The sequence below is a fragment of the Streptopelia decaocto genome (genome assembly GCF_964273445.1).
Source record: "Streptopelia decaocto genome assembly, chromosome: 8".
In the NCBI taxonomy this organism is placed as follows: Eukaryota; Metazoa; Chordata; class Aves; order Columbiformes; family Columbidae; genus Streptopelia; species Streptopelia decaocto.
In genome coordinates this window covers 11,276,225-11,299,984 of record NC_138662.1, presented here as the reverse complement: position 1 = coordinate 11,299,984, position 23,760 = coordinate 11,276,225, and the positions used below count along the sequence as shown (strand labels likewise).

The following is a 23,760-nucleotide window of genomic DNA, read 5'->3' as shown; positions in this document are numbered from 1 at the left end:
CTTGCTTTATTGCCTGTTATTAAGCTGTAACATATATAACCTGACAGGCACTGCCCACTTCTGCATTTCACCAGTGAAAGGCAAATTAAGTAGAAAATGGAGATCTCCAGTTATTTCTTAGGGCTAAAGGGTTATTAGTTTTTAACTGATTTTGTATTCATAGAGGATCCTGCATGTTTGCAACATATCCAACAGAGTAAACTGTCAAAAGAAAAAGGGGGTTTTTAATTCTTATACCAGCTACCTCTGAGAAATTTGGGCTTCAGAAGTACAGGAGTCATCAAATCCTGTCATATAAACAGGTGCCAGGAAAGAATGAAAAAACCCTACGTTACTCAGGTGGCACAAGAACACCTTTAGAAAACAAAAACTTGGGGGAATATTGGTGCAGGGTGAAAAACTTTAAACCCAAACAGCCCTCACCCTCGAAATCCCAAGTCTCAGCACTCCAATTGCCAGCAAAAGCCATTACAGCTTCCAGAGCAGACAAACACAGTTGCAAATTTTTTTTTAAGCTGCATCAATTGTCTTTTTCTTTGTGTGCATCCAGCTGGTGACAGGACTCTTGTATCCTTCCTCCTTTGCACAATGACAGTTGACTCATTGCCCAAAAAACCCAGCAAGTCACCCAGTTTTTTGTGGCACTTGCGGTTTCCAATAAAAGCCCTGGAAATCCGCAGGGTGATGCTGTTGTGGGCGCTCGCCCTCCTCGCAGCACCCACATCTCACCCCAAACGCTGCAGGGAGCCGGGAAGGGCCGGGCTCGTCCCTCTGGGTGTTCACCTTCCTTGCTCCTCCTCTGCCCCTGCCCAGGTTTTGGCCTTGGTCTCTGGTAGCCGTCACCGTTCCTGAGCAGCTTGGAGGGATTCAGCTACATTTTTGTATAGCATAGTAAAAAAAAAAATACACTTTACATTAGTGTTTTCCTAAAAACTATGACTCAGGCCTGCTATTCTTTCTTACTGGATTTCAGATAAGAGCAATTGTGAGTGATAAAGTGCTGACTATTTTTGGTGCAAGTACAAGCAGAAGTGGAATGGCAGAAATACATTCCTCACCATCTGCAGTTCCACTCATACAAACAGTGTTATTCACTTTTTCCCATTATCATTGATTTTTTTATTTCTTCTTCTCCCTCCCCAGGACTGAATTGTTGAGCTTGGTCACAGAAGCTGCTCTGGAAGAGCCTGCAAGAGGTAGGCTGGCTCAGGGACCCCTCACCTTATCCCTTACTGGCTCTTCACCTTTTCCTCCTGTTCTTTCTCAATAACACCTTATTTTTTCCCAGCTCTCCCTGGAGTATCAAGTTAGTTTTATTACTGCAATTAACATTCACTGGATTAACATGGGATGAGGAACAGAGGTCAGATTAAAGGAAGACTAGTCTGAACACTGGGGGAAATACAGAGCAAGGCAGGTGTCCAGCCATCTGAAAGGGAAAACTTGACAGTTGAGCCTCTTGTGTATACACTTGTATATGTGTTGTGTTTATTATTAACCCTTATTGCAGCAGCTGGATCAGCTCCCTATTACACAGGTGAGAGCCGTGCTTTAAAAGCTTAAAATACACAGTTCTGTTTTGCCTGTGTTGCCAGGGAGAGGGTTTTGGTGCAAGAAAGTCTCTGGCGTTACGGGAAGCTGCAGTCTGTCAGGAATACACAATTCACAGGGGAGAACAGGCCATGCAATTTAATGCTAAATAGTGATATACTATATAAATCGTTATAAAGAACTCTCTTTTTCAGTGTATTTTTTTCTTTCATTTCGGCGAAACAGCCTAATTGGATAGATGGGAAACTGAGTCAGGGAAATGAAGGAGGGTTTTGTCCATCGTGTTGCAAACCCCTGGGCAGAGGCGGAGCTCAGAAATTCAAGCACAACTTTGGGTCCCTGCCCCAGGTGTGCCTGACTCCTCTGGGGACAGACTGGGATGTATTTATGTCCTTACTGCTCCCTCTTGCTCTGCTTTGCATAAAAATAGGCTTGTGTTGGGATTTTAGTCTTTCAGCAGCAAAGCTACTGTGAGGGAAACCACCCCTATCCTGCCCAGAAGTGCCAGTTAGCAGAAATACTGTGAAGAACACAGACAAGGATTTTTAGATGCAGTAAATGCCCATGCGTGTAAATATGTAATACGGAGAAGCAATACTACTTTGAAATATTCTAGTATCCCTCAATGTAATAAATATTTTATTAGAGGAATAGAAAAAAATGCATACAGATAACCATAGGATACACACACAACTGGAAGTTTAAGGATAAATTTCGAACTTTTCAATATGAAACAAGGTACTCCGTACATATCTCATGGAGATATATAACTAGAAATTAAATAATACAATGTCATCGCATGAAAATGTCAATACAGGAACATGGATTACAGTTTTGTGCAACTAGAAAGAGTCACCCTTTGCATGAAACATAACTATATACTTACTAGTAACACCTGTTTTCCATCTCCCACCCGCCCCCCATTAGCAAGTGTCTGAAAACATCACTGGTTAGCCACATGGAAAAGCAACTAGCCATTTATAACTATATATGTACAGTATATACAGATCTTTCTTGCTTCAACAGTTAGCATGTATTTTCTTCTGAATGTGATACTCATAAGGTAATTTGCTATTTGAATGCATATCGAAGTATTTTTTCCTACAGTGCTACCATAATTTATTTCATGAGTCCTGGTTCTGTCCCCTTGTGTTTCTATGTGTTGTAATAATACTCTGAGATTTAACAAAAAAATTCTTTAAAAGGATGTGCTTCATGTCACATGAACACTTGCTCTGCCATGTGTGGGCAGCTCTTTAAAAGGTGTCTAAAAGGCTGAGTTGACTAAACGCACAACTGTAGAAGTCAAATACCAGGTTTAATGTATCTTTAATATATTGCTATGAAAGAAAGCATAGACTTCTCTAGAATAGCAAGCCTGAAGTGTCTTTGTGTAATTTTTTTAATAATAGTCTATAGTATTGCCATAAACTTAGCAGAATTATGTGACAGTAGTGGGGTGCACGGGAGTGCCAGACCATGTGAAATAGCTTTGAATTGGTTAAAGAGCAGCAGGGGAGAAGAGTTGTGAATGTAACACTGAATTAAGGATGAGTTTACAGTGCGGTGTGGCAGACAAAAGAGCAAGATGGTTTGGCCGCTGCATATTTGGAAGCACCACATCACAAGGTAGGGAGGTGGTAGTAGTCCCTTTTCATAAGGCCGTGGTGCAACTGGATTTCAACTGGGCACTTCTGTTAGGGAAACACACTAATAGGAGTTCAGAGAAGGATGATAAAAATGCGCCTGAAGGTGGGAGAACTTGTTTATGAATAAAGAACCTGGTTAAGAACTATAGGGTGGGGATATAAGGAAATTAACTTTGAAGTCTATTGGTGGAGAGGAAGGTCAGGTGGTTGAAAAGGTACATAAATGTACGCTGAGATAAAACAGAGCGCCTTCTTTGTGACACGGCTGTGAAATCATTTCTTAGGAGCAGTAGTGGAACCGCTGCCTCTTGGACACCCCAGCGTGGACTGTGCAAAACTAATGTCCAAACTGTCACTTTTCTCTGCATTCCAGTTTTGATTTCTTGCTAGACTTAGAATGATTTATATAAAAAATAGTAAGAAAACCGATCCAAACCTACTGGATTATGAGACTGTCTTAAAGAATGGCCTCTTGGTCAACATGTTATCATCTGATTGAAGTGCCATGTCTCTGATTTCATCTTTTGTAAGCAGAATGTACCCAAAACAATTGAGTGTCACTGCCGAAATGGAGATTCTCACTGAGCTAAGCTCTATCCTCGTAGCTCTATCATAGTGCCATTGCTTTCCCTCTCTCTTACTTTGTATCTGAAGTATGTAATATGTAAACTCCTTTGGTTCAAGTATTAAGGCATTTTAGATTCCTTTTTAAAGGATTTGCTAAACTTTACATGTTATTTTTACTTTGACCTACAGTGAAATATAAAGAATTTAAAAACACGTAAGGATAGAAGAAAAACATGCATTAACCACTGCGTTGTTTTCTTTTAAAAAAAGCACTTTAGTAACCGAGTCTCTTCCCCCCCCACTGCCAGCAAATGCAAATGTATCATCACAACACTGAATTTAGAGTCAAAGATAATATTGTTGGTAAGAAGCTGGATACACTGAAGATATTCAAGACTGAGGGACCAGAACCTCTTGCATCCATACCTGTGACAAATCAAGAAGGTCAGGATTAAATGAAAGCATGAGTATCTGCTCTGACAAATTACTGCTCTTCCTAGTTGCTAAACAAAAATGATTGTAAATTTTAATTTCTGAGAAGGAATTAAAATTTATAAAAATACACTATTTTAAAACTACAGAAATTTATTGCAAAATGATGACACTGTATAAACGGTCTTTACTTTCAAGGTAATAATAACAAAAAGGAGAAAAGTAAAAAGTCTAATGTTTTAATACTGATTTACATGGTAATTCACCAGTTCAATAGAATGAAGTTTGTCATGCATATGGGCATGAAGACTGTTAATTGCTTTTCTTTTTATTACCTTATTAGCATATGACATACAAGCATTAATTCTCCCCCACCCCCCAATCAATCTGGACTTTTCATTCCCACAAAGACAAGCTGTGACAACTGCTGGGTGTCAGCTGCAAATTTAGAAATGATTTCCTGCACCAAGGCAGAGACATGTTTCTCTGTACAAAGGAGGTTCTGATATTGGTTGGGGACCCTTATAAACACGTGAGGAAATAACAGTAATTCAGTATCAACCTACTGGCTAGTCTGGGAATCAGGATCTGATCACTGCTAGTGCCATCCCCACCATCGGTTGTTGCTTTTACTTCTATGATGTAATCTTCATTAAACTGGAGGAAAAGTTCAGCAGTTGTCTTGTCTGTGTTCAGCACGTTCATGTTGGTCTGACTGCTGGTCCTGTACAAAACCTGCAGCACAAGCACAGAGCTGTAGGGCATCAGTTCTTCCACTAGGACCTGCTCTGCAATTTTTGTGTTTCTTAGAAACAAGCTTTCAGGTTTTAAAAAGATGTGATGAGAGATCTATTTTTTGGTTAATAGTATAGGGCAAAATTACATTTAAAGGAAGAAGGTAACATCAATCAAGCTCTTTTATTCCAGCTTTAATCTAAAATGGCACAATGTATAATGGTAACAAATGAATAATATATTCTGTTGAGTATCTTAATAATTAATCATCATTCCATAAATTATCTCACCATTTGGAATCTTGTCATTATCTAGGTCAACTGCTTATGCCAATATGTAGTTTGGGAAGGACAACGTTACAGACCGTGTTGGAAGATGTTCTGCAAGTGCCAAGTGATTATTCCATCATGAAACTTGAACTGCATTTGGTGTCATGCATTTTAAAGAATGGGAGCTACACCTGAACGTCACAGCTTGCTGCACAATGTGATCAGGCAAGTGGAGGGATTTAAGAGCGGTACTGGGTTTGAAATTCTACTTGGTGTGTTTTTAGGTCAGCAACTGTCTATGAAGCTCAGTGCCTTACCTAAGCTGTAAACATGTATTTCTTGCCAATACAACTCAGAACACTGCATAGTCACATCTTTAGCATAAATCTTTTATGCAGGAATGTATCATGTGGGATCCAGCTGTACACAGCTCATCAAGACATCCTCAGCTATTCTTTTAAAGATATATGACATATTTAAATACTTGTACATTCGTGTGCTCATCAGATTAGAGTAGATGCAGCAATGTAATTTCTATCAAGACAATGAGCATGTCCTATAGTAGGTAAGAAGAAAAAGCTTTAAGAATATCAGTTTGATGTATGTGATACTAATACATACACCTGGCCAGCAATGGACACTTTACCCACTAGATAAATCTTGGCTTATTTGGTTTCTTTTAAAATGTTATACATTTGGGTAAGTGTTATACATTTATAAGCGTTAAACATTTATAATAAGTATTATGCATGTGCTACATGTTATACACATATAACACACATCCAAGTGTTAAACACTGGGATGAATGGGATCCCAAGAGCTGGCAGCAATGCCTGCAGCTCCTGGCTTTGTTTGTACAAGGAGGAGAAGGCATTTAGTTGTACCATGAATGGTAAAAGGCTCACGGTTTATGAGACACTGTTAGAATATGACCAACAGCTATAAAAAGGAGGCACTACTGAGATGGTTTAGATGTGGTATTGTGCACCCTCTGAACTTACTGCTGAGCAAAGAGACAAGCAAAAGCACACTGGGGATTGTTTTCAGGTATTTTTCTGGTCTGTTTCCACTTACCTTATACCCAGTCACCTCAGACTCGTTCTCCATAGCTCTTACTTCCTCCCAGCTGAGGATTACTCTGGAGTTGGTGACATTCCACATGACATTTCCTGGTGGTTGACTGGGTGCTTCAAATGCATAATAAAAGCATGACTTTAATTTAATTGGCATTACTGATTTATTCTGCAGTAGGAAATAATAGTTCAGGTAATTGACTGTCATTACATTTCAGATGCAAAAGCAACTGAAATGTTGCCTGTGTACTTTATGGTTCAGAGACTGAATTGGGAAAACAGAAGGAAGGAAAAATAGAATGGCACATAAATGTTATTTCTGGATTTGTATTATCTGTTGATGGTCCTTTACTAAATACAGCCAAACAAAAGCATACATCTTAGGACATGGGTGATCAATTAGAACAAAGTCTAATGAAGCAAATGATGGCAACAGCCATTTTCTATTTTTAGTATATTGTCAAGAATAAGCAAATACTTCACAATAGATTATTTGTTAGACAAATTTAGTCTTAGTGAATATTCAAATCTATACACTATGCTGATTTACTTTAACGTGTTTGTAATATAAAAGTACTTGACAGGTTTTTTTTTTGTTCTTTTAACTCAAGGCGTGATTTCAAAATGCAGTCGGTGCCATTTCAGTATCTGCATTTGGAACAACAGTGGGATTCAGCCAAGGAAATCTACTGGGGATTTTTGTTCATTAACAATTTGAGACTGTTATTTTCAAAAGAAGCAGTGTGCTTTGGGCTGTACACTTCAATATGTCTTGAAACTGCCAAGCTTTTAGGGAAGGTGAAGGTAAGTACAAGCCTCTTAAGATGCCTCAAGTTGGGTTCCCCAAAAACGGGTCATGCAGTGACACAACCAATGATTAAAATCTTTTCTAAATGTGTTACGGAAAACAATTTACTGCTGCTGTCACCTAGTGGAGGCAACCACTGCTTAGGTGGACTGCACTGTGCTTTGATGCTGAAGGTTCCAGTGTCAAACACCAACAGTGGTTTTAAACACCTACACACATACTTATGGGTTGGGTTTTGTTTTGTTTTTCCTGTTAAACTCTTTCACACAGGTGGCTCCCTACCTTCCTTGCGTGAGCAGTCAGATCAAGGCCCAGCTCATTATACTTCTTAACATGAAGTAGAGACAAAAATGTAAGGACAAGACTTAAAAGAATTATTCTAAAGTCAAATAAGCACACTCAGGTCTTGTTGGGGTTTTTTTCAGTATGTGCTTTGTTCTACGTGCTAAGTAGGATTTAGAATGATGCACTAATGGCCACTTCTTGTAAATGTAAGAGGAGATTGTTTTACTCCTGAGAATTAAGTATCACAGCATTTATTAATAGTTTCCACACTGACATATTAAAAACTGAATTTCAAAAGAAATGAGTCATTCTTTTAAATCCACAACAAAATATTAATGCGACATCTGTAAAAATGAAGAGTAATTATATATAAAAAACTGTAAGCCTCTATCTACCACTTGACTTATGGAAATGATTCAGAAGGCTCCAGTTCACTTTAGATACCAAAATCTCCAGTAATCTCCAGTGTTCAGAACTTCATTTCTAATAGATCCTGAACCTCCACATCATGTTAATTCCATGTCCAGTGCTACGTGTGCAAACAGCTACATGGGTTTCTCTCCAAGATGCTTTAAGTTGGCCATATACAGCAGTATTTCTGTGAATTGCAGCCAACAGACAGAACATTTTGCTGTACTTTAAGACTTTCTAAATATGAAATAATTGTAACATCTTGCCTTATAAACTTAGGCAAGTCTTCCCCGGTTATTTTCCATTTTATATAGCAATATTTTATAAAACAAAACTACACTTCTTATTTTGGACTAGGAACATGAATATTTATTTCAAATATAACAGCAAACATACTTTAATGGTCAAAGATAAACACTGAATTTTCAGTCTTGTAATATACTGCAAATTGAACCTAAGATTATGGTTAGTAGTTACTAAGAGGTATCTTGCAGGTCATGTGGGTGAATGTAAATGCAGCATGCACAGAAATTTTTCACTGTGAAAAACACATCAATCACAAAAAATCAAATTAAGGTAGAAATTAGGATTGATCAAACATCACACATTTGAATGAAAAAATCAGTTTCTACTTCAGCAGTACAGAGAATATTTGTGTCAGTTAACTCAACTAATAGTTAGCAAAATCCTTCAGATTGACATTATACTGTACTGCGGTGGTTTTGCTCTCTTTATTCAGTAGCAAGATCCATGGACATAGGGCAACTGACTTTTCAATTATTCCAAATAGCTGTGATCTTGTCTAAGGGCCTGACCCAGATCCATGGGATCAGGTGCTTGTCCAGTTCTTGTTCACACATCCCAAAGGCAGGTGGTCACTAAAAAAGGACTGAGATATCACTGACCAGGCTGGCGCAACATCTAGTGAGCAACCAGTAGCCACATATATAATGAATTAGAGAAAACTATTCATCACATATCAGGTACAGGTTGCAGACAATGAATTACTTCATATCAGCCAATTAATGGTAGCTGTGCATATAATATATTTAAGCTCTAGGAAATATGTTAATCTGAGTTGGTTTAGTCCTCAGTGACAGAGTGTGACACTCATTTCTGTGCATAATCATTTCTGATAAACTAGATTATTTCATAATATTCATGATGTGACTACTTTTGTAGAAGGATGTTAATAACTATTCCGGGGAATTTGACCTTTCAGACACATTTAATTGTACATTCTTGTGAGTCTGACAGAAATACTTCAAGATTGATGACCCTGATTCTACATTTTATTACAATGCAAGAGCATACTAAAAATATTTCCATTTGTAGAAAAATTAGTGCAGCCTTTGACAATCTGTTCTCCAGCTTAATTTTTCCTTTTAATAGTAAAGTGGCCTCTTGTGTAATTTGTTAATGGGAAACAATGGACACGACGAATTGTTTTGCATGAAGTGTATAAGGAACATTGCATTTTAAAAGCCATGCCCTAGAGAACTTATAAATATGTTATAAAACCCTGAAAAATTCAACAAGTGTCTGTGTTTTTTTTTTTCCTTCCAAAACCCAGAATTTGTTATTTTAGAATTCTTCCAGCCCCTAGAAGAATAATAAAGTTTCTATGCTCCACTGGCATAGCTGAGTTTTACTTACTCATCCTGGTGAAGTAGCAGAGGGTAGAATATGAAAGATCTATGATCAGTTTAATAGTGTAACTTGTCTAGTCTGTATGAAAATTCAGGTCATTTATGCATATTGTGATTCCCAGTAATGCACCTATTTTTCATTTGCCTGTAAGTCCTAACACACCATTACGTCTCTCCTTACTTTAAATTCAAGATACTTACGTGTCTTTTTTGTGGTAGCGTTTACTGTGGCACTGAAGGGACCTGCCCCAGCGCTGTTGTAAGCACGGACAGCTGTGTAGTATGCCAAGTTGCTCTTCAAACCTGTTATTCTTATTGATGTCTCGTTCCCTGCAGCTTTCACTCTGTTTGAAGATTCTTCTTTTCCACCATTATTCCAGTACCTAACCTAGTAGACATAAACCAAAACCAGTTGAAATCTTGTACGGAATAGGGCTGTTCACCCACGGCATTGCATTTGACTCCTTTAAGTGCGTTTTTTCCTCAGCTGAAAAAGGTAGAAATACATTAAAGTTTCAAAAATATGTTTACTATGTAAAAAAAAAAACTTATCCATCTGCTTTTCACGCTTGCTGCTCTTTTTAATGTGACTGTAGGACAAAGGGAAGTGAAATATTAGAACTTGCTTAAATTAAAAAATGACAAGAGGAAAACCATTACTTCATGTAAAAAGTAATCAAGTTAAACTCAGAAAATTGTACCTTACAAAATAGTTTCTTTGGAAGTAAATATAATTCTGGAAAAATATGTCAGTTCAAAAATACTGTTAGACAGACACATGACTATCAGCCCAGGATCAAATCACAATTTCGTTCTGTATTCTTTGTTTCCAAAGATACGTAGAAGAAAATATCCTTCTGAGTGTGGGTGGGGCAGGAAGAAACCAAGATATGTGGTAATCTTCTGTAAATCTGTGCTGCTGTCCTGCAGCCTGCATGACCCTCCCAGCTCCTGACCCTTTACAAATGGGAGTTTATTTTAGATGAGCTTACCTCGTAGCCCAGTAACCTTCCACTACTCATCTTCCAGGGAATGGCCGTCCAGGAGACCTCGATGACCGAGGACGACAGACTTGTCGCAGAGACACCGGAGGGTGCTATGCTGGGCTCTGTATTTGGAAATCAATGAGATACCAGCAGAACCGGAAATAAACATGTGCATATTCAAAGTGACCTAATTTCTATTAACTGTTGCTGTATTCTCTGATGAAACATCTCCTGTTAAAGTATCTGGAGATAACTCAATCAATCTGGAGATAAATTGCTCACATACCTTCTTCAGCTGAAAAAACTGTGGTTACTGAACTAAACGGCCCTTCTCCTTTATTGTTATAGACACCAACTTTGACTTCATATGGTGAAAAGGGCAAGATGCTTTCATTCCTAAAGACATATCTTGGTGTGTCAGGAGAGGTGACCACAGTCTGTATCCATGTTGTGGTGCCATAGGGGCGGAAAGCAACAACATAGCCAAATCCTTCTCCATTTTGTAATTCTTCTGGTATGGGCTGTGAGAAAAGCAAGAGACAACAGAAATCTCTGATGTTGCATACAGCACTTGTCATGTTTTGCAGGAAGAAAGTACCAACTAAATTACGTGATTGTAACCAGGTTCTGGTACTGCATTTGGCATCATTCCATTGGCAAATTAACTCTGGTACAGCAGAGTAAAATATGTTCTTTTGAACCTATTTTAACATTTGCACTTCAAGAAGACAACAACTTTTAGGTATATTCTTTGTTTTCTACTAAGTATACTGTTTTAAGAGACTCTTCAGTAACTACAAGTATTTTTCAATTTTACAGTCCATAGTTCATGAACAATTAATAATTAATTGCTTAGTCAGCTATGACAGAATCAAATACTACCCTTATACAGTGGTTTATACCATCCTCTGATGTGATTATGAGTAGGTAAATCACACAGAGTTGTCAATGTTAATAACAAAACATTAACATTTTTTAATCATTAAAAAGGGGATACATAATATGAAGTAGCATCTGATTGATCGTATTGGCTGGCACATGCATCCAGAGCTAATGGTAGGAAAGCAAGAACAGCAAATTTGCACTGAAAAGCATAATTCTTTGCCTCTATCCTTTGAGCATTATCCCTTCCTATTCCCCCGCCCTCCTGCCCCCTTTTTAGCGTTAATATTTGTTTAAGAACAGAAGCAATCACAGACTAACTAAATTTTCTACTGATTGCCATCTAGCACAGTAACAGAGGAAAGCGAAAGAGGGAAGGCAAACGTGCATAGCTCACGTTACAAAATGTTACCGAGCACATATACATCCTAGATGAGAAGCTGCTGCAGCCAGGGAAATTCATCTTTTAAGCAGAGTTTGAATGAAAACAATCATTCTCTGAAGAAAATTGCTTGCCAGAGAACTTACATCCCACGTTATGACCAGTTCAGACCTGCTGCCTCCTCCCCCACTGACTTCAGATGGGGGAATTTCGGGAACTGTGAAAAGGAAATGTACAGCTGTCTGCACAGTGTAGACACAAGACATAACATCATATAATGACGCTAACCCACGGCATTCATATAGCTTTGGCAAATCAAGGTAAATGCTTTTCAAGGCCGGGTGGGCAGTCCTGGAAAGCCCCAGCCCTGTCCTGCGTTCCCCTTGCTGCTTTCCACCACTGGGGCAGGCTGGTGTTCTTCTGAGCGCTTGAAGAACCTCACTAGCTCAGACTGAACCACCTGTGCTAATGGTTATGAACTTCTGGAAATTTGAGGCATGCTTCATTTTTTCAATAGGGTTAACTTATGCAGCTGTATTGGGCAATGGCCTTATTCCAAGTAAAAACTCCCGGGGTCTTAACTGATGTGGTGTTCTGACCCACATGCTTATTACACGGAAGGTGTACACTGATCAAACACTAGGAATGAAAAACCCTGTCAAAATTAACCTCTTTCCATCCATTAATACCTTCAGACTTTGCAGCACTGCCTGAACTGACAGACTTTGGCATACTAAACAGAGTTTAAATATATGTTATGCTTCTTGATGTTCATTAATGCAACACAAACTGTCCTACAGCCAAATGGAAAAAATAATTATTAAACTAGTTATATTCAATGGCAATTCCAAGCTTGTTTGCAAAGAGCCAAGGATGTGAACACTCTTTTTTTTTGTTAATATTCAAGGTTCTTGAATTAAAAACAAATAATAGAAGAACCCACTAACCTGCCTCTTCGGTTCTTACTTTTTCTGAGGGTAAACTAGGTTCTCCACCTCCTATTTTGTTACTGGCAACTACACGAAATTCATATTCAACCCAAGGATTTAAATCCACTACTGTGGTTGTGAATGTTTTTCCATCGATCACATCTGGAACTATTAAAAACAAAAAGGAAGAAAAGAATAGAAACTAAGAACATGATGTTCCTGGTCAAAAACATTTCAACAGAGCCTGTAATAAAAATGGTGTTTACCTGTTGTAACTCGCTGCCAGCCAACTGAAAAGGGTGTCCTTGCTTGTATGGTGTAAGTGGTCACTGGGCTGTGATTATCTGTGCCTTCTTGCCAGGAGATCTGAGCTGTGGTATCAGTTATTTCATCCACTTTCACATGTTCGGGGGGGCCAGGTGAACCTAGAATCAGATTGAAAAATACACAGTGTTTTGTAAAGCCAGTACCCTGGAAATCACTGACACAGCAGTATGGATTCCCATTTCATCAGCGCCGTGGGAGGAAGAAAACAATTCACCTTGGAATAAGAACAACTGTAATTATTGTTTTACATTCACTAACCTTAACTCAATCTAATTCTGAAATACCCTGAACTGCTGCACAGATGACAGGGTTCTCTTGTGGTTTTGGGTTTGTTTTTGTTTGTTTTTGGTTTGTTTTTTAAGAAACTTTGTTCAGTATGATCCCTCTATCTTTCCAGTGTCTTTTACTTTGGTCCTCAATGTCCTCTTTTAATCTACTAATACATCTCTGTAGTCTGCCAATTTGTTATCTACAGCTGTTTTATTGTATGACGCACTGTAGCAATTTTTCAGCACAACATCTGATCAGCACCCTGAGCAGCAATTCAGTCGGGCGAGCTTTCTGCTGCCTGCTGGAAAATCCTGATTCTGGGCAGCCTGGAAACAATGCTGCATTTTCTCTCACCTGCACCAGCAAAGGGGGTTGAAATAACTATCAGCACACAGACAATTAAAAAATATCTGCTACATTTTCAAATATATTGAATAAGTGTTAATCACATAATGTGCTTTTCTGGATTATAGCTTTTCCCTTGCAATACATGTAGCTGTATCATCAGCAAAGAGCTACGGTTCTTGCTTAACTGTAAACATTCAAGCTCTGAATGAAAAGGAAAAAGCCTGCATTATATGCTTTAAACAACTGCAGTGTGTCCCCAGGAGAAAACCCCTCCGAGGCTCTGGCAGCAGTTGCCCATTTCACAGGAAGGATTCTGGAGTCACCAACCCCAACTCCAGTTTGCTGTGGCAGCAACTCCTGACTCACGGCTGCCAATACCGAGTTCCCCCTCACCAGTGACTCAAAGGACTGTCAGTGAGAAAAGATGTGAAGTCAATATTATATCCTCCAGCTCTTACTTTCTCTGGGAAAAATTAGCCTTCATCCAAAAATGGAGCTAAAATTCTCCCTAACAGCAAGGCAGAATGACATAATTCAAATCATGGTCATTCATCACATAATTCAAGTCATGAATTGGTTTTGTAATCAACAACATCAGTTGTTTCTGCAATCTACAATATAAAAAAGTTAAGACAATATGATTCACGGTAACTGAAGCTGAAATTTACCTCGTACAATAAGGTCTGCTGCAGATGCTACGCTATCCACTTCTGTCTTCACCATACACACATATTTTCCACTATGTTTCAGCTGAATGTTTCTAATCATTAAATCTCCTGATGCACTCTGTGGAAATACAAAGTTCTTATTAACATAAATGTACTACCTTGTAATTCAATATTAAGATTGTATTTGTAAATGGAAAAGATGAAGTTGCTCAAAAACTGCGTTGGCAGAGAGCCTGAAGGATACCAAGTTATTACCCATCAGCTGCTCCATGGTAATTATTTGTAAGCATTTTCCTAATAAACATGAGGTAGTATCCCTCTTACGGGAGAAGCTACAACATGGTTAACTCATACTGGGAACGTACCTCCTCACTGCTATTAGGAACCATGAAGAAAGTCAATGCCCTGTGACCATTTGTCTCAAAACCCTAAGAAAATTCCATCTGATTCCCTTCCATGTGTGACAATAAAACGACAATACCTGGTCTTGTATGAAAACAAAGATGTAAGTATTTGCAGGACAATTCAGCACTGATTGCCTACAATACAATAGGAGGCAAGTGGAAGGCAATCTAAAATCCATCTGTGTGATTGGAAGCGGATATTCAGGGAATGACCAACAGCAGCAATGCATACTCATAATGTTAGATATTAATTTATTTTAACAAACTGAATTTTAAACATCTGAACGAAGGGACTATCAAATAGAGTAATTCTACTTGAAGTAAAAACCAGCTAAAAAATTTAACACTGTATTTACATTATTTGTGGATATTTTGGTGAACAATCTGAAAGTACTGGGGAAAACACAGAAACCTGCAGCAGCAAAAAGCTACAACACAGAAGGCGCCCTCACCTCCCATGGCTCTGCAGACCATCAGCGTGTCCACATTCTCGCCTACCCAGGCTAAATCTCAGTGTGGACAAGTCCAGGTGACCTTTCTCCAGTGCTACACAGAACAGAAATAAAGACTACCCCATGCAGTATGAACAGCTGCTGAAATGGCTTTTGCTGCTCCTGACTGCAGAACTATCTCAGCCATTGCTGGGCTCTATAAGCAGGTGAAACCCGAAACGCTTTAGAGGCAATCTGTTTAAAATTTTGGAATCTGCTTGCTTTGCCATACTCTTTGTATAAATCATCTGTTTAACAAAAAAAATAGAGCAGTAAGACAGTGTTCCGTCCTATATTTTTCTAACCATCTGGAAGACCAGGTGGTGGTCCCGTAACGTTCCCACGAACTACTACATGTCAGAGACCTCAGGCATTTGTGACAGGGACTCCATTGCAGAGAAATGTATCCATTTTAAAATAACATTCCTTTTGCCATGTTATAACCAAGAAAGATGAAGTTATTTTTGCACAGATATTTTCATTTAACAAATACACACTGCAACTACTGGAAGGCTGACAACGTATTTATGCTGTTTTACTTACCGTGACCCACATAGAACTCCACATGAAATTATTCCACTGACCTTAATGTGATACAAAGGCCATAAAATATTTTTGTGGATCTCTTGGTAACCTATGAAGTTTTCTATTAACAAGCTTCAATCCCTCTTGACACAAGTAAGAGTGTAAAAAAAAACCCCAAACTTAAACGTCTACATTCCATAAAACCTCCTAATTCTGTCCCTTACGACAATTTTCCAAGTGGAATGTTCTAGATTCAGAGTTCTGAGTGAGCCAATACTCACCCTGACTTTTTCTTCAGCACTGATAATTTTTTGTGAAAAACTACATGTTGATGGTTTTTCCCCTCAAGGAAAGAAAACAAAAAGACACCTAAATGAGGCTTTTACTTGGAATTATGCCTGTGTTTGTTTGAGAAAAAAGCCGCAATTTTTAGTGAGAAGAAATATTGCATTTTCCAATCAGCTTATGAAGCCTTAATTGAGCCAGTAAAATGGTCAGATTCAGGCTTTGGTGTGTTTTTAACCTTTCCTTTCTAATATGACTATTTGTGTATACAACCAGAGTACAGCTGGGGCGAAATATTACTAAATAAATAAAGTCCGTGTAGCAATACTGGAAGGTAACAGGCTATGAAATCAGAGCATTCCCATTACAGCATGACAGATGGTCAGTTTGTAATTCTCGAAACATTTCGGTGAAAATGTACATGATATATGAATATCTCATGGCTCCTACAAGGAAATCTCATCATCTCCACATGCACTTGTATTTAATCAATTGCAAACTGCAGCACAATCTGTGTGTTTGGTGCCTACTGATTAAATGCTAAATCTTTTGAGGTTTTACAGGCAAAAGAGAAAAAAGGTGCTGAAATGTCACAGTTTCACAGGCAGTAGCATCTAACCCACAGCTATTCCTCTATAGCAGGAGACACAGCAAGATTATATGAAAGAAAACTTTATGAAGGCTTATAATGGCCAGTTTCATGCTGATGCTCAGCTATTTGTTTTGTTATCACTCGGCCGTGGCTTGCACTGTAATAAGGCCTTTTGTGGTAATTGATTTCATTCTCTTGATACATCCTTCATCTGTTCTTAATGCTTTACTTTTCATGTTTTGATTAGAAGGCTAAATTCTACAAAGCATTAATGTTGCCACCCCCAGCCCTCAGGAGCATCTCTGCATCCTGCACAGCAAATATTTAATGAGACATCAGCTTCTCACCCAGAGAGGCTCAGGCAGAATGCTTGGGATACACTTGGGATACAAGTGCAGGAAAAATAAGGAAAGATGGGATGTTTTTGTTCAGATTTAGGGTGAAGCTCAAAAAGTCTGTGTCAGGTTGCTTAATCTGTCATTGCTGTGTTTCACGTGATCTTGGGGAAGATCATGTAGGGCCAGATGTGGAAACAGAAGTAGGAACTTGCAGTACTTCAGGTCTAAAGTACAAGGTGTTATGGGCAGCAAGCAAGCTCAATGAACAACTTCCAACAAAGAAGAAAATTCTACATTCTCAAAAGAGGAGAAACATCCTAATTTTACCATGTTGAAAGAAGAAAAAAAGTAAGTCTGCTGCTTAAGGCAAGTGAAGAGAAGGTGTTTGGCACTTACCCCTCCAACCTTCTCAAAATGAGAAGCGTCCTTCTTGAAATCGGTGAGTGTTCCATTGAAATACCAGGTGAAGCTGATGTCCAGTATAGGATCATGCTGAACCTGGCAAGGCAAGACAACACTTTCTCCAACAGTGACATCCATGCTGGAAGGTGCCAAAATAATCCTGGTTGGCTCTGTTGAGAGCAGAAACATCAGTTATTGGATTCCTGTATTGCTGAGCTTTGCTTGCTACTAATATTCTACCATGTTCTTCAAATGTGATTAATGACAGTCACTTCAAATTATGCAGCTGGACTATAAATGCTACTGCTCAACCCCTCTTGTTGGAGCTTCATGTCCTTGCACATTTACTAGTGGGAGCTACTTGAGACTGACAAGGTAAATTTTAACCTGCTGTGTACTGGCAAATATGCTTTACAAAGCTAAACACACTGCAGCCCACAGCACTGACATTACCATGCAAGAGCATGTGCAGTTCTCAGCAATAACACTGGTTTTGGGGCAGGAAGCTGTAGTAGCAGCCACTGGGAAGATTAAGAGGTGGGAGAGAAAGAAGGAGCTCATAAGCTCATAAAATCTGGAAACTAGAGGAAATCCACATAGGGTAGAATGCATTGGATATTTAGGTCCATATATCATCTAGAACATAAATAGTGTCATTAAGAACAGCTGCTTCTTATTCCAGAAACACATTAATGGAAAAGAATTTCTAGTGCTGTAAATACTGTAGAAATAAAATTTCCTTGTAGAAATCCTTTGTATCTAATTCTATTATTTGTGGGGACATGAATCATTTAGGAGCACAGACTGAAAATGCAAAGCTGTGAATTCTGTTTGAATATATGAAATATATAGAATATGTGATGCAGTAGGATATTAGAGAAATCTGAGTTTGGAAAATCTTTCTGATATTCCAATCTTAAAAAAAAAGAACATCATGAGAAAACACAGTCTTCACCTAAACTTCACAGACCACTTGTCCCATTAATCCAGTATCTCAGACAGCAGCTACGAATGAATGACATAGAGGAAAAGGCAAGAACCCTTTTAGCAGCACTTACGTATACAATTTGCTTTTGAAAGACTTTAGACTTTACTGCTCATGGAGTCCCTGAGGGCGCCTGCAGCTGGAGTTTCTGCTACATCTTTTTCCATAAGCAAACAGCATCTAGTTCTTTAGGGCTAAACAGATGTGGATTGGAATTTAAAATTACTCCCAATATTTTTTCTAATTGCCATGATTTTTTTTTTCCCCAGAAATTCGAAAAAAAAAAAGCATAATTGCATTGTGTAGTATTTAAATAAACGAGAGAGGGAAGGAAAGTGTTCAGAACTCCCTCATACTGGAGGAGTATCTTGATCAAAGAGAGCAAACCCTCAGTTTCTTTCCTCTCAACCAATAAAAGATCTGTAACAAATATCCATTTATATATTGTTAAATACATAAGTTCTCACAATCTTTACTCTCTACCACATTTAGTATTTTTCAATAAGCAAACTCAGACTCCACATGGTTGCAGACTTGTGTTGCAGAGTTTGCAATTCAATTTCCATCACCTCACAGATGACCCCATTCCAGCTCACCTACCTGTGACTATTAAGTTTGTTGAGCCACTGGCTGTTCCAAACTGGTTTGTTGCCAGGCATGTGTAGCTTCCAGCATCAGCTTTGGTCACATTGGCTATTCTTAATCCTCCATCCTTTAATAACGTGATCCTAAAAAAATGGAGATATTTTAAAAGTTGCAGCACTGTTTTGTAGACAAAATGCTTTAATACTTACACGGTTATCTCAGAAGTATCAAGCTGCATCAATTACCAACCTAGTGTTTGAAAAATTTTCAACCATACACTGACAATATACAACAAATTTGAACCCATCGATGTATTACTCGCCATTTTGGACACCAGTAGAACCAATGTTGTAAGATATATGTGCATAGGTATGTTTGTGTGTGTGAAAGAAAAATCTCACATTGACTCCAAATTTTCCAGCTGCACCAGTTGAATCTAGAATAATTTTCAACTGTCTTATGTTGTTTACCTTGTGTGCTCTTGCATCATAACTTTGAAATAACTGTCTAACATTCTTATGAAGATGCAATGGGATCTTCCATAAGCATTGAAGTCAATAGGTCATTTGCAAAACTGACTCTGTAAAGCAGGATTTAGCCCATGTACATATCAACTTGGTCTTTGTTTAGAAAGCGAACTGAGACGTCTCACTTTTGCAGACTTTCATCTCAGTTTCTCAGCAATGCTGAGCAGTAGTGACCTGCAGACATGGTAGAGAAATACTTTGTGGAAATTCTACATTATTTTCCTCATTACATCACCCCAAAATATTTATTTCAAAGGTCCAAAACTGCATTCTGGTGGGAAGCATTTCTTCCTTCAGTGTCCAAATAATTTAGTTCCCATTTTATGTCTTTCCTTCTGCATGTTCTACAGTGACCCTATGCCTTCAATTCTCTCTGTATTCCACTGCTTTTCACCATGTAGCTCTCTTTATTCAAGATATTCTTAAAAAAAAAAATCACATACTTCGCAAAACTAACAAGAAGCAAGATTGCATTCTTCAACGTTGAGTGATTTCTCAGTCCAGAGCCCATGAATCCATTTTGAATTATATTTTCTTCCCTCCACAAGACATATTATATTCAGCTCATTTAATTAAAATTTACTGAGTCATTATCCAAATCTTCTACATACTGAAAACGCAGAAGTGTTTAAAAATAAATTAAGAATACAAGCAACAGTGCCATCAAAATGAAAATTTTTCAGGCTTTACTAAAGTAATGCGGTCATTACCTCCAGTGAAACATACGTTCTCTTACGACAAAATACTAGGAATGCATCTAAATAATGGCGTACTTGTGCTTTATTTTTATAATTCAAAAGGGAGTTTTCTTAACATTTATCAATTCTATCCATGTTGTTGCATCTTGTGTGACATTTCACTTTTATAGATGACATAAAAAACCCTCGTGCTAAGCCATGTTTGGTCTCTAAGCCTTCCAGAAAGCCTTTCCAGTTCAGGTACAGCCCAAACGCGCATGTTCTAACCAGGGTGTCTCTACCAGAGTGCTGGTGGAGTGTGCTGGTGTGTCCTTAGAAGATGACAGGCTCCAACATTTGTGTATGTTTAGGTGAAAAATAAAAGATTACATTGTTTCTGTTCCCTAAACAGGCTGAATAACTCCACTACACCACAAGCAGACCTACCAAAACCAACAAGAATATGATTTTAACAACGCAAGGGCAAACAGATTTGGGAAACTATACATGTATTTATGCGATACAGTGCAAGAGCTATTCCCTTGCAGGAACTGACTCATGGGGACAAAATCACTTGCTGTGCACTCTGAAGTCCCCGCTCGCTCTTTACAAGCAAAGAGCAATTGTAAAGAAGGGGAGTCTGAGGCTCTGTCTCTCCTACGGAGCACTCTGTGAGCCTGAACCCTACCGCAGCTTTGAGCTCCAAATGTAATTAAGCTCATTCTGCGTCCCCTACTTCTCCTAGGTAAAGAGCAAGCTGGACCTCTGTATCCAGCGTTACCCCTTTTGGGAACTCATTCCTCTTTGTTTCCGCAATTAAAAAAGACACCTCCCCAACAGACTGCTCCACTAGAAATGCAGTTAATAGTTGAAAACTGTACTGTTAATTGGAAACCCTTTCCTGAATTGCAACAATTGTAGAACTGCAAGAAATTAATGAATTGCAATTATTCATAGCAGACAGTAATGAACTCCAGTGCTTTCTGCAAAGAATCACATTTCTGCTTTTCTCTGAAGGCCTTCATTTAGATTAATTCAGGATTATTGGCTTGTTATGATGTTTCCTCTGTAAAGCCATTTACAGTGTGCTGTCAAAAATACAGTAGGAGACACGTTGGGCCATATTTTAGAAATACCTGCACTTTGCAGAACTAAAAGCCATAATTTATGTTCTAAGCAGGCAGCATCATATATGCTCAATACATTTTCAGAAACCGAATGTCACTTTCTTTAGCCTGACACCATCACCACAAATGAAACTGGTGGGCACTGCTTTTGAAGGGCAATCCAAAGCAACCATTAAGACCAGACCTGATGCCTCTCCCAGACAGAAACCTCACAAAGCAAAGCACGAGTCGTGTCTGCAACGCTCTTCTCCTGGACATGTGTGGGGTCTTCCAAGGTCCAGGCATTCCTGGTAGCTTTGACTATCACGAATCAAACCTACACAGGTTATCTGAAGGCTGATGACAGGCAGCTCCAAGGGACAGGCATGAAGGATATGATTCTTCTTGCCTGCCTTTTTAGTATGGGGGCAAAAAAGTAGGATTTTTCCTAAATGGCAAATATCAGGTGTTACGAATTTATGTATGAGCTTTACAAAAGTGAACCATAAAAATAAGAACAAGTGACAATGATCAAAAAGCAGCAGGTTTCACATGCGTTTTAGAGAATGTCGTGGCTCTGTGTTACAGACTTATTTATCAATATGATATTATGTCATTTCAAGGTGATGGGAGGTTTCATGTATTAAAAAAAAAACAACTAGGCTTATTTTGAATGAGATTTTGCTTGCTTGCTTGCAGGCATGCAGCCAGTGAGACTGTGGTACCGTGTCAAGCTCTAGAATGACAGATGCCTAATCTACCAAACACCTGAACCCATGAAAAATATTGTGTTTCCTAATTCTCTCTAAGTCAGGGGAAACTCTGTATTAAATGGAAAATGAACTCTGACCTTTGACCTTAAAGAAAGCAATATGCATGTAGTCTCAGTGCTCAGATACAGTAACAATTACAAAACAACCAAACAACGCCGCCAGCTAGACAGAAACTTTACAGCTATTGCGATCTACAGATAACACTACTGCATAAAAATACATAAATAAGCTTTTTGTAAAATTAAAACAAATAAACCAATGTAACTTGATACCTTTCATTTTCGTGTAGCTGCTCACCTCCCTTCTTCCAGGAGCATTTGGCCTTAGGAGAAGCTTTGGGTTTACATTCAAAGTCAACTGTGCTGCCTATTTGAACCTGGATCAGTTTCTTCATTGGATTCTTGGAAAAATCTGGAGCAGATGCTATAACAGAAGGGATAGTAACAGTGAAACAAAGCACCTTTCTTTACATTAGTGATACTACTATTTAGCACTTACATGACACTTCTCAGATTCCAAACTTCATTAAAAACATTAATTAGATAGTGCAAATGGATCTTCCAGTAGACAATGATATGTTTCTCCTCCTTATACTGGTATAAAAAGAAAGATCTCGGTTGTGCAGTGGTCACCTAACGAGGCATGCCCAGAAGATCACACTGACTTCACATGAGCTGAAGCTCACTGAACCCAACAAGCGTTAAGCCCATGCCTAACCTTACGCTTTGCTGAACATGAGCGTACGTGACTCGTCTAAGTCCAGGGAGGGTAGCAAACACCAGCAGTTCATTAAAACTCAAGGAACTGGTTGGATTCCAGTTTTGTGTGAGAGTGCTATGTCAGATCAGGTATGTCAGATGACATAAAATTACAGCACAGCTCATTCTGAATGGGTACGGTTTGCATTAGGTAACAGTTTAGAAAAGGCACATGGCTTCTATCCATACTAGCACTGAACTTTGAGAAGAATTCAGTATTTTAGGAGATCAAGGCTGAAAGAGCAGTCTGCTGATTGTCTGGAACTTTACCAACAGAAAGAAAATAACTTACGTCCCCCGAACACACTGCTCTTACAGGCTTAGTTTGAAATCTGTCTGTGTTGGCGGCAGAAATCACACAAGCGTTTGAGTGCATAAAGCAGCCAAAAGTTCAGTGTTTCGCTCAAACAAATGGTTGTCGCTATTTCAGACTCACGCACACACTGTTTGAATGACTGAATGACAAGCCCTTGTCCCCTCGATCAGGAAAGGCTGTACACAAGAGCAGCCCATTGCTTTTCAGTGGTGTTGGTCCCCTGGAACGCTGGAGCCGCGGTGCAGAAGGTGAGCGCAGAAGCGCGGAGCCAGTGCCGCCTCCAGACCACATGGGAGGTTCTAATCTCCAGGCCTGTGTCCAAGCTACCATCTCCGCTCTTCCCCTCATTAATAATTTAGCTGTGTTCTGTTTTACAGCAATGAGTGATTGGTCTACAAATCTGCTGGAAGCAGATGAGTCAACCTCTCAGCACGACAGATAAAAAGATATTAGGTTGACAAAAACGTTTGTTTCGGTGACAGCATCTGAGGGAGTTAAATTTGACATCACAACAAGGTGGAATACAAGGCAGGTGGCGGGTGTGTGAGGAAGGAGACTGAGGTTTGTGTTTTAGTGAAAAAGGAAAATCTTACCTACAACTCTGAGCTCTGCACTCGAATAGATGACACCATGTTTATTTTCAGCTATGCACTGGTATCTGCCAGAATCTGTCAGATTTAGATTTGATATTGTAAGTGCACCATTTTCAATTTGGATCCTTCCCTGAATATTAAGAAAAATATCTTTATTGATGATATATTTCCTGTGAAAAATT

The 23,760-nt window shown here is 38.8% G+C and overlaps 1 protein-coding gene and 1 long non-coding RNA gene across 2 annotated transcripts in view; one reads left to right on the top strand and one right to left on the bottom strand.

Annotated features, from left to right (window-relative positions):
- Positions 1-3,997: 3,997 nt before the first annotated feature.
- Positions 3,998-23,760, bottom strand: part of LOC309443190 (contactin-3-like) — a gene marked incomplete at its 5' end in the record, with an annotated part of 73,992 nt that continues 54,229 nt past the window's right edge. Inside the window, 14 exons of the mRNA XM_082059930.1 lie at positions 3,998-4,193; positions 4,766-4,934; positions 6,278-6,390; positions 9,631-9,817; positions 10,422-10,537; positions 10,702-10,936; positions 11,826-11,896; positions 12,627-12,776; positions 12,875-13,033; positions 14,222-14,339; positions 17,253-17,428; positions 18,844-18,971; positions 22,184-22,334; positions 23,579-23,708. Of these exons, the coding sequence (XP_081916056.1) occupies positions 4,093-4,193; positions 4,766-4,934; positions 6,278-6,390; positions 9,631-9,817; positions 10,422-10,537; positions 10,702-10,936; positions 11,826-11,896; positions 12,627-12,776; positions 12,875-13,033; positions 14,222-14,339; positions 17,253-17,428; positions 18,844-18,971; positions 22,184-22,334; positions 23,579-23,708 (2,004 nt within the window). The 3' untranslated portion in view covers positions 3,998-4,092. The remainder of the gene's footprint in view (positions 4,194-4,765; positions 4,935-6,277; positions 6,391-9,630; positions 9,818-10,421; positions 10,538-10,701; positions 10,937-11,825; positions 11,897-12,626; positions 12,777-12,874; positions 13,034-14,221; positions 14,340-17,252; positions 17,429-18,843; positions 18,972-22,183; positions 22,335-23,578; positions 23,709-23,760) is intronic.
- Positions 4,074-9,295, top strand: LOC309443191. Its single transcript, XR_014184757.1, has 3 exons — positions 4,074-4,211; positions 5,250-5,428; positions 6,888-9,295. It is a non-coding gene; the product is annotated as an uncharacterized lncRNA (long non-coding RNA).